Genomic DNA, 13491 nt, shown 5'->3' on the forward strand with positions numbered 1-13491 from the left:
CTTAGTAACTGTTTGCGTTCCCCATTTGCCGTCAAGTCCTTTTTAATGGTTCCAAGTCTAATCTGATTCAGGGTCAAAGAATGGATCCCGATTCAGCTGTGAGTTCTACTCGCCAAGGTACTGATTTGGGAGTTATCATTGATAATCTTAAATCTGTACTGAAACTTATTAGTCAAAGGGTTATGCTTGTTCCGGACTGTAAGCGTTTAGTAACTCAGATTCTGAATTCTTTACTATCGGAGAAAGGGACCGATCAAACTGTCCTCCTCTGCGTTCTTGATGTCATAAAGGGGTGGATTGAAGACAATTTTGGTCTTTCGGGAATGGCCATTGCATCCAGTAATTTTCTTACACCAAAAGAAGTAGTTGCTTTCCTTCAGAAGCTTTCACAAGTTGATAAGCTGAACTTCTCCACAACTTCGATTGAGGAGTGGGACAGCAAATATCTTCAGCTTCTGTATGGCCTTTGTGCAGATTCAAATAAGTAAGTATAATACCCTAATAAAAAGCGGTCTTCCAGGCTTGCATCATGTATGTGGTCTTAAATTTGGACCAGTTCTTATACTTTGTGACATTTACTAAACACGAAAGATGTAGTAGATTATTTCTTTAGTTTTTCCCAAATTTTTAAGTTTAAGCTGTTCCTGTATTTAACTTAACCACCTATTGAATTCTAGGTTTCCGCTTTCCCTACGCCAAGAAGTTTTTCAGAAGATTGAGAGGCAGTTTTTGCTTGGTTTAAGGGCAAAGGATCCTGAAATAAGGATGAAGTTCTTTTCCCTGTATCACGAGTCTATGGGAAAAACACTTTTTACAAGGCTGCATTATATCATACAGATTCAAGATTGGGAAGCTTTAAGCGATGTCTTCTGGCTAAAGCAAGGCCTTGATCTTCTTCTTGCCATCTTGGTTGAGGATAAGCCTATAACACTTGCTCCAAATTCTGCCAAATTACCCTCACTTTTAGTTGCAAGTTCTCTCTCTGATATTTCTGCAAAGCAACCTATGATCACTGATGCTACAGAAAGTGCTGAGGATGGCCCTTTAACATTTGAGGCCCTTGTTTTGAAGCATGGCCAGTTTCTAAGCCAAATGAGCCGACTTCAGGTATTGTGGATGTGTACTCTGTGCACACCCTCCAGCATTGTCTCTTCAATACATTTGGATATATCTCATTGCTTGTATTGTTGCTTGCTTTGACTTTGAAAATCGCCCCCCCCCCCCAATGCAGGTTGCTGATCTCGTTGTTCCATTGAGGGAATTGGCCCATACAGATTCAAATGTTGCATATCATTTGTGGGTCTTGGTGTTCCCAATTGTGTGGGTGACCTTACACAAGGAGGAACAGGTGGCACTTGCTAAGCCGATGATAAATTTGTTGTCAAAAGACTATCACAAGAAGCAGCAGTCAAGCAGGCCAAATGTCGTGCAAGCTCTTATGGAAGGCCTTCAATTAAGCCACCCTCAGCCACGAATGCCTAGCGAGCTCATCAAATATATTGGAAAAACGTATAATGCTTGGCACATTGCATTGGGGCTTCTGGAAAGCCATGTTATGTTGTTTTTGAATGACTCAAAGTGCTCAGAGTCTCTGGCTGAGCTTTACCGCTTGCTTAATGAAGAAGATATGAGATGTGGATTGTGGAAGAAACGTTCAATGACAGCTGAAACTAGGGCTGGGCTCTCACTTGTCCAGCATGGTTATTGGCAGCGAGCTCAAAGCCTCTTCTATCAAGCGATGCTCAAGGCAACTCAAGGGACTTACAGCAACACTGTTCCTAAAGCTGAAATGTGCCTATGGGAAGAGCAATGGCTGTATTGTGCTAGTCAACTCAGTCAGTGGGATGTGCTAGTTGACTTTGGTAAACTTGTGGAAAATTATGAAATATTGCTCGATAGTCTCTGGAAGCAGCCTGATTGGACCTATTTGAAAGATCATGTTATACCAAAGGCTCAAGTGGAAGAAACTCCAAAACTTCGTATCATTCAGGCTTATTTCTCTCTTCATGAAAATAAAACAAATGGTGTCGCTGATGCAGAAAACATTGTGGGGAAAGGCGTAGATCTAGCTTTGGAACAGTGGTGGCAGTTACCTGAAATGTCTATTCATTCTAGAATTCCTCTCTTGCATCAATTTCAACAGTTAGTTGAGATTCAAGAATCCGCTAGAGTTATAGTTGACATTGCTAATGGGAATAAACCTGCTGGAACTTCTGCTGTTGGTATGCATGGTGGTCTGTATGCAGATCTCAAAGATATACTTGAAACTTGGAGACTTCGAACTCCGAATGAGTGGGACAATTCCTCTGTTTGGTATGATCTGCTTCAATGGAGAAATGAAATGTATAATTCTGTAATTGATGCTTTTAAAGATTTTGGGTCAACTAATTCTCAACTTCATCACCTTGGTTACCGTGATAAAGCGTGGAATGTTAACAAGCTTGCCCACATTGCTCGTAAACAGGGTTTGCATGATGTTTGTGTATTCATTTTGGATAAGATGTATGGACATTCAACCATGGAAGTGCAGGTATCATAAAATTGGTTACGATTCTCTCTATTTTCTTATCACTTTCAGTTTGTGGTGGGATTGGGGAAATAGGAAGACTACCACTTCGCATGTTTTAATTTTTGATATGTTTGCAGGAGGCCTTTGTTAAGATAAGAGAGCAGGCAAAGGCTTATCTGGAAATGAAGGGGGAGCTTACCAATGGCCTTAATTTGATAAATGGTACAAATCTTGAATATTTTCCTGTCAAGCACAAAGCGGAAATTTTTCGTCTGAAGGGAGATTTCCTGCTGAAGCTAAGTGATTGTGAGGGGGCCAATCTTGCTTATTCAAATGCAATAAGCCTTTTTAAAAACTTGCCCAAAGGATGGATTAGCTGGGGGAATTATTGTGACATGGTACTGTTTTCATGATGGTTCACTTAACCATGTGTACACACCGAATATGCTAATTTAATCATCTGTTCTCTGTTCTCTTTTTTCCAGGCTTACAAAGAGACTAACGATGAAATGTGGCTAGAATATGCTGTGAGCTGCTTTCTTCAAGGTATCAAGTTTGGAATCCCCAACTCCAGAAGCCACCTAGCACGTGTGCTGTACCTTCTCAGTTTTGATACTCCAAATGAACCTGTCGGAAGAGCATTTGACAAGTACTTGGAACAAATTCCACACTGGGTTTGGCTTTCTTGGATTCCCCAGCTCTTACTTTCTCTGCAGAGGACAGAAGCCTCCCATTGCAAGCTTGTTCTACTGAAAATTGCTACCATATTTCCACAAGTATGTCAGAATGCTACTTGGGGAAGTCATATGTTTTAATTAGAAACAGTTAAAAAATCTTATCTTATTTTGCTCTTTATGCCAATCAACAGTCTTCATCTTGATTTTCCTTTAAACTATAGGCATTATATTACTGGCTTCGAACATACTTGCTGGAGCGCCGAGATGTTGCAAATAAATCTGAGTTTGGTCGAATGGCAATGGCTCAGCAAAGAATGCAACAAAATGCTTCTATTTCTGGTTCTGTCGGATTGGCTGACAGCAATGCTAGGTTACCAAGTCATGGTGGTGGGGGTTCATTAACCTCTGATAATCAGGTTCACCAAGGAAACCAGGCGAGTGGTACAGTTGCCTCCAACGATGGTGCAAACACTCAGATGCAAGATTCCGAAAGGTCTTCAGCCATTGAAGGTGGGGGGAATGACCAATCTTTGCAGCAGACTTCTTCAAACATCAATGATAACGGCCAGAATGGTCTAAGGCGTACAGGCGCTCTGGGTTTGGTTGCTTCTGCTGCCAGTGCATTTGATGCTGCAAAGGATGTGATGGAAGCTCTTAGAAGCAAGCACAATAATCTGGCTAGTGAACTCGAGGTAAGTTCTTCAATATGAATTTGCTCAACTTCGCTTCTTATTGCACAAGAGATGGCCATTTCTTGTTTTAGGCCATCTGCCTAATCAGTTTCAGATATTTAAGTAGGCTGAAAATGTAGCAGCCATCCTATAGTGTCTCTGTCCACTATTATCAAATCGAGTCTTGATTTAAACTCGACCATCTCAGCATGTTATATACATCTTTGCAGATTCTTCTTACAGAAATCGGTTCAAAGTTTGTCACCCTGCCAGAGGAGAGATTGCTAGCAGTTGTTAATGCTCTGCTCCACCGCTGCTACAAGTACCCGACTGCAACTACTGCTGAGGTACCCCAATCTCTCAAGAAGGAGTTGTCTGGTGTTTGTAGAGCCTGTTTCTCTGCAGATGCTGTGAACAAACATGTCGAATTCGTGAGGGAGTACAAGCAGGAGTTTGAGCGTGATCTTGATCCAGAGAGCACAACCACATTCCCTGCAACCCTATCTGAACTTACAGAACGACTGAAACACTGGAAAAATGTCCTCCAAAGCAATGTTGAGGACAGGTTCCCTGCTGTCCTGAAGCTGGAAGAAGAAAGCAGAGTGTTGCGTGACTTCCATGTTGTCGATGTGGAGGTTCCAGGTCAATATTTTACTGATCAGGTAGGCTGTAGTAGTGTTTTTTTTAATTACTGGCTAATGATTAAGTTTATACCTAGTAAGAAACGGTCTAGTGTAGTATAAATTATATTGAGAGATTCTTTCTTTGAGGGAAACTTGGACCTGTACTTGGGAACAAGTTCTTCCTTTTCTGCACCCAAATTACCGGTAATTATCAAGTGCAAGCTTTCTACATTTGTTTTTTATTATATGATACGACAAACTGATCTTTGACTCATGATTCGAAATTGTACTGTTTATCATTTTATAATCCAATTTTTTTCAAAATGCTTCAAACACTGTTAATGTGACAATTTTTTTTTTTTATTCAGGAAGTTGCTCCTGATCATACTATAAAATTGGACCGAGTTGGAGCTGATGTTCCAATTGTGAGAAGGCACGGTAGTAGTTTTCGTCGTTTGACTCTTATTGGCTCAGATGGCTCCCAGCGCCATTTTATTGTTCAAACATCTTTAACCCCCAATGCTAGAAGTGACGAGCGTATGTTACAGCTTTTCCGTGTGATGAACCAAATGTTCGATAAGCACAAGGAGTCAAGGCGTCGCCACATCTGCATTCACACGCCAATTATCATTCCTGTTTGGTCTCAGGTGATATATGCTGTCTGCTATGTTTTAATTTGTATTACCAGTTAGCCTCACTATAGAATGTGACTATACATAAATTCGAGGAAATATGGTATGGTGATGCTTATCTGCAGATTTCATGTGGTAATTGGTGGTTTCACTGTCATAATCCAAGTTGTATTCTGTCTTTCACAGTATATAGATTGTTTGGAAGAAATGGGTCCTGTGGATCATTACAACTCTGCAAATCATGCTCACTATCTGTAAAAACGTCTTTCCTTTTTTGTATGCTAATAATAATTAATGCTTTCGTAAACTATAGGTAAGGATGGTAGAAGATGATTTAATGTACAGCACCTTCCTTGAGGTTTATGAGAATCATTGCGCTAGGAATGATAGAGAGGCAGATTTACCTATTACCTATTTCAAGGAGCAGCTGAACCAAGCAATTTCTGGGCAAATATCACCAGATGCTGTAGTAGATCTCCGCCTGCAAGCTTATAATGACATAACAAAGAACGTTGTTACTGACAGCATATTTTCTCAGTACATGTATAAAACCTTGCTAAATGGGAACCATATGTGGGCATTCAAAAAGCAATTTGCCATTCAATTGGCTCTTTCAAGTTTTGTGTCGTTTATGCTACAAATAGGGGGGAGGTCCCCAAACAAAATATTATTTGCCAAGAATACTGGAAGGATTTTCCAAACTGATTTCCATCCAGCATATGATGCCAATGGGATGATTGAGTTCAACGAACCTGTGCCATTCCGCTTGACAAGAAATTTGCAGGCATTTTTCTCCCATTTTGGTGTGGAAGGACTCATTGTGTCTTCCATGTCTTCGGCTTCCCAGGCACTAGTTTCACCTAAAGTAAGTATTGTTCTAAAATTGTTAATATTTTAGTGCTTTATATGATTTTTTTTTTAAATTTTCTGAACACTAAACACCATGTACTGGATTACCCAAAATAGTTTGGTGAAATCAGAAATGTGACTTTAAATTTTTCAAGCCTGTTTCTTTTTAACCTTTAATCAATTTTGTGTTAAAATCTAATATTTTGCAGCAAAGTCAGCATCTATGGCATCATCTAGCTATGTTTTTCCGTGATGAACTGTTATCTTGGTCTTGGAGGAGGCCACTTGGGATTAACCTCGGCCCAGTTGTTGGTGGAAGTACCTTGAACCCTACCGACTTCAGACAGAAGATCACAACAAATGTTGAGCATGTTATTGACAGGATAAATTCGATTGCCCCTCAATATATATCTGAAGAGGTATATGCTTATTTCCACTTGTTTATGAGGACATACTAAGCAAAAGCTAATTTACCTGTTTATTTTTTTTTTCTTCTGCATCAGGAGGAGAATGCTGTAGATGCTCCACAGTCTGTACAGAGGGGCGTGACAGAGCTGGTAGAAGCCGCCTTGACACCCAGAAATTTGTGTATGATGGATCCAACATGGCATCCCTGGTTCTAATTTAACTAAACTTGTAAATAGCTAGAAGCCATTTAGAAGCTTTGTTGACTAGTTTTTCTTTTTAGGTAGTAAACTAGTGTGTAATATGCAAACTTAATCAATATGATGTCTGAGGCTGGCTTGTAACAGTTTTAACAAGTTGTATATGAATACTGGTTCACATCAATGATGCTTGCAGGCTTTACTGTTGTCCCCTTTTCTTGTTTGTTTGGAGTTTTTGAAGTTAAACTTTTTGTTATATTGTTATAAGTTATAAAAGAAAAGTTAATTCCATGGTTTATAAATACTGTTTATGCAGAAATTTTTTGACGATGTCTTCCAATGATTTGCACCGAATTAAAGCAAGCAAGTTCTGATCCCTTAGGTTCATATGTCGCGTGGGGTGGGGGCTTCGAATTTGTTATGTGGTTCGTATGTCGTGGGTGAACTCTTTGAGTTTGCAAGTTTGTGAAAAGCTTGTTGAGTTAGCAAGTTTGTTAGCATCTCATTGTGTTTGCAAGTTTGTGTCTCGGACGAAGTTTAGAATTTTTCTCGTCTTCTCGAGCTTGCAAGTTTATGAATACAGTTAAACCTCGATTAAGTAAATATCCGATAAAGTAATAACCTCGCTTAAGTAATAATTTTCATCGGTCCCAACTTGGGTCAATGTTGTAAAGTAATATTCTCGCTAAAAGCATAAGATAATAAAAAATTCGAAAGTCATCAAGGGCCCAAGTAATATGTAAAGTAATAATTCCATAATTATATATATATATATACTGTATAATGTATATGATTACAAAATTTAATTCTTATTAAAATATGAATCTATTGTAGCTTGTTTCTTCTTTCCACCAAAGCCAAAATTAATCTCGTCCTTGACTTTATGTAAAGCAAAAATAACTCCTGGTATGTTTTGCTCGTGTTGTAACAAGTAATTGTTCAAAGTGGTGAGTGCTTGAAATGCTTCCTTTGATGACACGCTTGGGATGACATTGCTATCGTCGGGTTCAGTGTATAGTTAATCACAAAGTCTTATCATTAATATTATGGTGTCTCTTCATGTATTTTTATTTAAGAATTACAATAAATATTAGATGGTTGAGTTTCAATACAACGTACACAACACATGTTACCTTTATGTACTGATCTGGTGCAATTTTAATATGCATGCATCTAGTTTTTGGATATAAGTAATCATAATAAAAGTAATTTTAGATCAAATACATTGCATGTGATTAATTCTAGTTTTTATACGTACATTATATATTATACTGTACCACGTAAACATAAAAATTCGGTAAAGTAATAAAATATTACTTTATCGATAAAGTAATAAAATATTATTATATCGATAAAGTAATAAATTCGGTAAAGTAATATTTTTTCCCGGTCCCAAGGGTATTACTTTAAAGAGGTTTAACTGTAGCTCGTTGAACAAAGATAGCTTAGGACTATTCTATCAGCTATTGAAATCATCTGTGGTAAGATATCTATGTCTGGAGATAATTAAATGCACGACTACAAAACCAAGGAATTAGATTCTAGCACAAGCATAAAACTACCATCAGGATATTGCCTCGCAGACATGAAAAAAGATGATTCGTTAGCTTTTACTCAAGTTTATCAGGTCAGAATGTATCCATTTAGTACTTTGATCATGTAAGAATCCTGCTGTTTTATTCTCTAGGAATGGGATGCCCTGACCCTTCAACGTGATAAGACCTGTTTTTGTGAAAATATTTGGGACCGAGTTATAGATGATCAGTTTTTTATTTGCCACAAAGATTGATTAAATTTGTTCTCACTTAAAATCTATTAGATAATTGGGTTTAACCACTATATAATTAGTAAAGTTTTAAATTTACCACCGATAAATTTGGAGTCTCAAATTGACAACTTCAACTTTCAAGTTGTTGAGTTCCAAGCTGACCACTTTTTAGGTCGGTATCAAATTAGTGACATATCAAATTTATTACCGAACATTACCAATTTTGTGTAAAAAATGGCTAATTTAATATCCCGAATTAATCTGTAGTAAATTTGATATTTCTGTAGTAAATTTGATATTTCGTTAGTTATAGTGGTAAATTTGATACTTAACCCTAAAATAAGTTGTTCTTGTTAGATTTTGCAGTGAGAGGAGGATTGTAAAATAAGTTTAATGCAATGTTTCATGTGCCTCTTATGTAACCAATATCTTGTACAATACAACAGTACCAAGTACACTTCAAGGCTAGTAAACCATTATGGAGAAAATATATTACACTTCAAGGCTCTTGTTCTTTACTTTCTGAACTTTGGTTTGCATGGAGTTTGACAAACTACAAACTGCACCACGTCCGATTTAAATATACCCTGTCACACACAACTTCATCTAATTCCCTATATTTTTAATTAAATTTTTCCCGTGAATTGGTTAACTTTTTTTAAAATCTAACTTCACTATATGCATATGAGTATCACTAAAATCTACTAATGCCTAAAATAGTATGATTTCACCTTAGTGATTCAGATAAGTTTAAATATTGATTTTGTCGTCAAAATATAACAATAGCAAATAACTTCAATCTAAATTATGTTAAGGCATAAAATTATTTGAATCCAATTGTTACAGAAAATTAAGCAACGTCTCTGTTGCCCCTCCAACATCTAAATCAGTGTTCTAAAGGGAACCGTAAATGCTTTCCTTTCGGTGTAGGTAGACCCTTCAAGCGCAAAACCCCCTGAGGAGAATCCGCAACCACATCACTGCAATCTTCTTCTTCTGCAGCAAGCTCATCATCATCACTGTCATACACGAATTTTGTATGTTTTCCACTGAATTTAAGGCCATTTACACTAATCTTGCTCAACCCTTCACAAATTTCATCCGACTCCGCGTCATCATCATCGTTAAAATCTTCTTCTTCTCCTTCGTAGTCATAAGCATAATAACCAGACCCTACTTCAACATCATCATCAGCATCTTCTTCGTCTTTGGAACTTGCATTGACTTGAAGTGACCAGATAGATGCATTATCATCATCATCATCACCATCACCAGTATACAACTTGGCCTTACTTTCTGCACTGCCTCCTTGAGATGTCATAGTTGACACACAATCCAATGAATTACAAGAAACCTCTGATTTCTCACAGAAATCGAATAGCAGAGACCTTGTAATCCAACTCTCTTCTTCCTTCTTTTTCTGCATTTCAATTATCTCCGTAACCATCTATTAAACAAATCATCAAAACACCTCAATTTCAAGAAAAATACAATCTTGACATAAACAATAAAAAATATCAAATTCAAGAAAATTACAATCTTGCATACACTGATCAATGTAAAAAAGGCCTTTACAAAAAAAATGCACAAAAACAAACCTTTGTGATGGAGACTTGTTCTAGCACAGGAGTGGAAATACCCGAAACCAATGCAATCTTCTCTAGGCCATGAGTTCCGTAAACAGAAGGAGTATTAGTAGGAGTTGGGGCAATAAGAGCTATCGGAGAATTAGCAAGAAGGCCTTTAAGATGAACAAAAGGCCCTCCAACATCCTCCAATGAGAACTTCAAAATCTCGCCTTCTTCTTCGACTTTCTGCAATAGGCACTTCACTTGACTCCTCAACAACGCTTCGCCAGAACCAGGAGTAGTACTCCCAACATTGTTATCAGAACATTGACTACTAATCACACTCTCTTTTTTCGAAAACCCTGATGAAGGGGTACTCAAACTCCCCTTTGCTAATCCAATAATCGGAGAATCATTCGTTATATCGAACAATGCTGATCGATCTTGCTGCTTAATTCCACTTTTTTGCATTGTTTTCAATACACCATTTTGATCATTTGCTGCAAAATCGAAACCAGTAATTACTTATTAGTCTAATTTTGTTATGTATTTGTGTGTAACAAGAAAAATGCATTAAAATTGGATAAACTGAACTTACTTGAGACGGGTATTGTGTTATTCGAAGCAGCAAAAAGATTTGATCTTGTGATTCTTCTTGCTGATGATGGAGTCTCCATATTAGTTTCTTGAATTCTTAAAGAGAGAGAGATGGGGGAGAGAGAGAGAGAGAGAGAGAGAGAGAGAGAGGTTATTAATGTATGAATGTAATGTGTATATATATAATCATATTAGGAGAAGCCAGTTGTTGATTTCAGGGTTGACAGACAAGAAATATGACCGTTAGAGAGAAGGTGGTGTTGAGCTGAAGCTGTAATTAAAGACGCCGGTTGAAAGTAGCCGTTAGGAAGTTACAGGGCCTACTTGGATACAAATGAGAAAATTGCAATTTGGGCCGGTTATGATCGGGAAAAGCCATCTATCTATTCTTTTTTTATATATACTAGTATATATTTAGTATAATAGTATAGATAAAAATATAATATAAGTGTCCTATTTTAAATATAATAGAATTGATAGGCGATTAATTTTGGGTGTACTATTTTAAATATAATATTAAGTGTCATAATATAAGTGTCCTATTTTAAATATAATAGAATTGATAGGCGAGTAATTTTAGGTGTCATGTTTTAAATATAATATTAAGTGTCCTATTTTAAATATAATAGAATGACCAACGACCAACAACCAAACTTTTAATATTTCGTCTTTAATATAATAATATTGATAATACTGCATCGAGCGTAAAACCCGGTGCGAGGCACGAGCCTCCATATATATTGAAATATTATTTCGAATGAGTTTGCATCTATATAGAAATAATTTTTAAAATATGATAAATGATTATTTTAATTTTTCACTAAATTTTCTTATTTTTATTTCCTTTTTATACATACTATTAGAGCGTATTAGATAACTTTAGTGGCGATAGCTTATTTTTTATCGTACTGTTCGATTTTAACTTACCCGATAATTTTGAGATAAGATATTCATTGAAAACTATATGATCCTAATTAATAAAAAAATCAAAATTATATCATCACAACAAAAACATTTGGAATTGTTTGTAGGAATAAGCATCGAGTCACTTCGGGGTCTCGGATCCCCGCTCCTGATCCCCGAACACAGCTTGAATCCGAAACGGAGATTATTTTCATTACTGATCTCCGGTAGAACGGGGATTCCCACGGGGATTCCCCCGTCTGGCAGCGTGGGCGCGCTGTGTTACTGGAAAGCGCGCTCTTACTGACAAATCAGCGCGGCCGCCCCGCTTCTCAGCTTGGGCGCACCTTACTTCTGTAGTTGAACTAGATTTTTTTTTCTTTTCTGTTTTTTTTTGTGTTTTTCTCCTTGTTTTCTTCTTCCTCTATCTACTAATTTACAAGAAACTTGGGTTGCCTCCCAAGAAGCGCTTGGTTTACGTCGCTAGCTTGGCGTAGACTCCCGAGATCAAGTAGACAATAAAACGACACTAACCACCTCGCCGTGTGCCGTATCCCCATAGTAATGCTTCAACCTATGTCCATTCACTTTGAACGATTGGCCTAGATCATTTTCAAAAATCTCCACCGCTCCATGTGGAAACACAGTTTTGATAACAAACGGCCCTGACCACCTAGACTTCAGCTTTCCAGGAAAGAGACGGAGATGAGAGTTGAACAAAAGAACTTGTTGCCCCGGCCCAAATGATTTGAGCACTAGACCCCTATCGTGCCACCTCTTGACTTTCTCCTTATACATTTTGTTTTTATCGTATGCTTGAAGCCGAAACTCGTCGAGTTCATTCAATTGAAGCATTCTTTTCTTTTCACCTGCATCCAAATCAAGGTTTAACTTCTTCAAAGCCCAACATACTTTGTGCTCTAGCTCCACAGGAAAATGACATCCTTTTCCATAAACCAACTGAAACGGTGACATACCTAGCGGAGTTTTGTATGTTGTTCGATACGTCCAAATAGCTTCATCCAGCTTCAAAGACCAATCCTTCCTTGATGGACATACAACTTTTTCTAAAATTCGCTTGATCTCTCTGTTAGACACTTCTGCTGACCATTGGTCTGAGGATGATAGGCTGTAGCAATACGATGATTCACATTATATCTTTGCATCATAGCACTGAATTTGTAATTGCAAAAATGTGATCACTCATCACTGATTATGACTCTTTGAGTCCCAAATCGTGTGAACATCTTCTTATGAAGAAATTAAGCACTACCTTTGCATCATTTATCGGCAAAGCCTTGACTTCCACCCATTTCGAGACATAATCAACCGCCAACAAGATATACTGATTATTGTAAGATGAGACAAATGGCCCCATGAAGTCAATTCCCCAAACGTTGAAGACTTCAACCTCGTGAAGCACATTAAGAGGCATCTCATCCCTCTTGGACATATTACCAACCCGCCGGCATCGATCATACTTCAAAATAAATTGATGCGCATCCTTAAATAATGTAGGCCAGAAGAATCCTACTTGAAGGATACGAGCTGTTGTCTTCTCTCCACCATAATGGCCTCCATAAACAGTCGAATGACAGTCTCGCAAGATCCCCCCCCCCCCATTTCGCTGTACGGAATACATCTCCTGATGATCTGGTCAGCTCCTTGCCTAAACAAAAATGACTCATCCCACATGTACCACTTTATCTCATGAATAAACTTCTTCCTTTGAGCAGAAGACAAGTCTGGAGGCATAATGTTGCTCACAAGGTAGTTCACAATATCTTAAAACCACGGTTCTTCTTCTTTCACCCCAAACAACTGCTCATCGGGAAAAGACTCATTTATTAATGTCTTAATATTGCTCATCGGGAAAAGACAAGTCTGGAGGCATACTGTTGCTCACAAGGTAGTTCATAATGTTGTACTTGGATCTTCCAAATAAAAGAGATGATTAGCGACTTGATTCTCAGTACCTTTTCTGTCCTTGATCTCTAACTCAAATTCCTGAAGTAAAAGAACCCATCGAATCAATCTAGGCTTCGAGTCCTTCTTCGAGATGAGATATCGAATATCAGCGTGATCAGTG

The 13491-nt window shown here is 37.8% G+C and overlaps 2 protein-coding genes across 2 annotated transcripts in view; one reads left to right on the plus strand and one right to left on the minus strand.

The window, feature by feature from the left end:
• Window positions 1–6778, plus strand: part of LOC141723574 (uncharacterized) — a 28383-nt gene extending 21605 nt beyond the window's left edge. Inside the window, exons 25-35 of the mRNA XM_074525411.1 lie at window positions 72–484; window positions 678–1107; window positions 1232–2530; window positions 2647–2907; window positions 2995–3285; window positions 3408–3878; window positions 4088–4519; window positions 4849–5127; window positions 5426–5977; window positions 6171–6380; window positions 6465–6778. Coding sequence (XP_074381512.1) covers window positions 72–484; window positions 678–1107; window positions 1232–2530; window positions 2647–2907; window positions 2995–3285; window positions 3408–3878; window positions 4088–4519; window positions 4849–5127; window positions 5426–5977; window positions 6171–6380; window positions 6465–6584 — 4758 coding nt within the window. The 3' untranslated portion in view covers window positions 6585–6778. The remainder of the gene's footprint in view (window positions 1–71; window positions 485–677; window positions 1108–1231; window positions 2531–2646; window positions 2908–2994; window positions 3286–3407; window positions 3879–4087; window positions 4520–4848; window positions 5128–5425; window positions 5978–6170; window positions 6381–6464) is intronic.
• A 2339-nt stretch (window positions 6779–9117) lies between these two features.
• On the minus strand, window positions 9118–10795 carry LOC141723575 (uncharacterized). The gene is made up of 3 exons (XM_074525412.1): window positions 10501–10795; window positions 9933–10402; window positions 9118–9781 (listed from the first exon to the last, which is right to left on the minus strand). Exons 1-3 carry the CDS (start codon window positions 10577–10579, stop codon window positions 9221–9223), a joined length of 1110 nt encoding a protein of 369 aa, XP_074381513.1. The 5' UTR covers window positions 10580–10795; the 3' UTR covers window positions 9118–9220.
• Between the last annotated feature and the right edge of the window lie 2696 nt (window positions 10796–13491).

This window comes from Apium graveolens, chromosome 5 (assembly GCF_009905375.1).
Source record: "Apium graveolens cultivar Ventura chromosome 5, ASM990537v1, whole genome shotgun sequence".
Classification (NCBI taxonomy): Eukaryota; Viridiplantae; Streptophyta; class Magnoliopsida; order Apiales; family Apiaceae; genus Apium; species Apium graveolens.

Bases quoted from the DNA above. Each gene is read 5' to 3' on its own strand.
- LOC141723575 (XM_074525412.1), bottom strand. From the start codon at position 10,579: ATGGAGACTCCATCATCAGCAAGAAGAATCACAAGATCAAATCTTTTT. The intron at 10,403-10,500 runs GTAAGTTCAGTT...TCGATTTTGCAG, and splicing joins TAACACAATACCCGTCTCAA to CAAATGATCAAAATGGTGTA. The intron at 9,782-9,932 runs GTTTGTTTTTGT...TTTGTTTAATAG, and splicing joins AACAAGTCTCCATCACAAAG to ATGGTTACGGAGATAATTGA.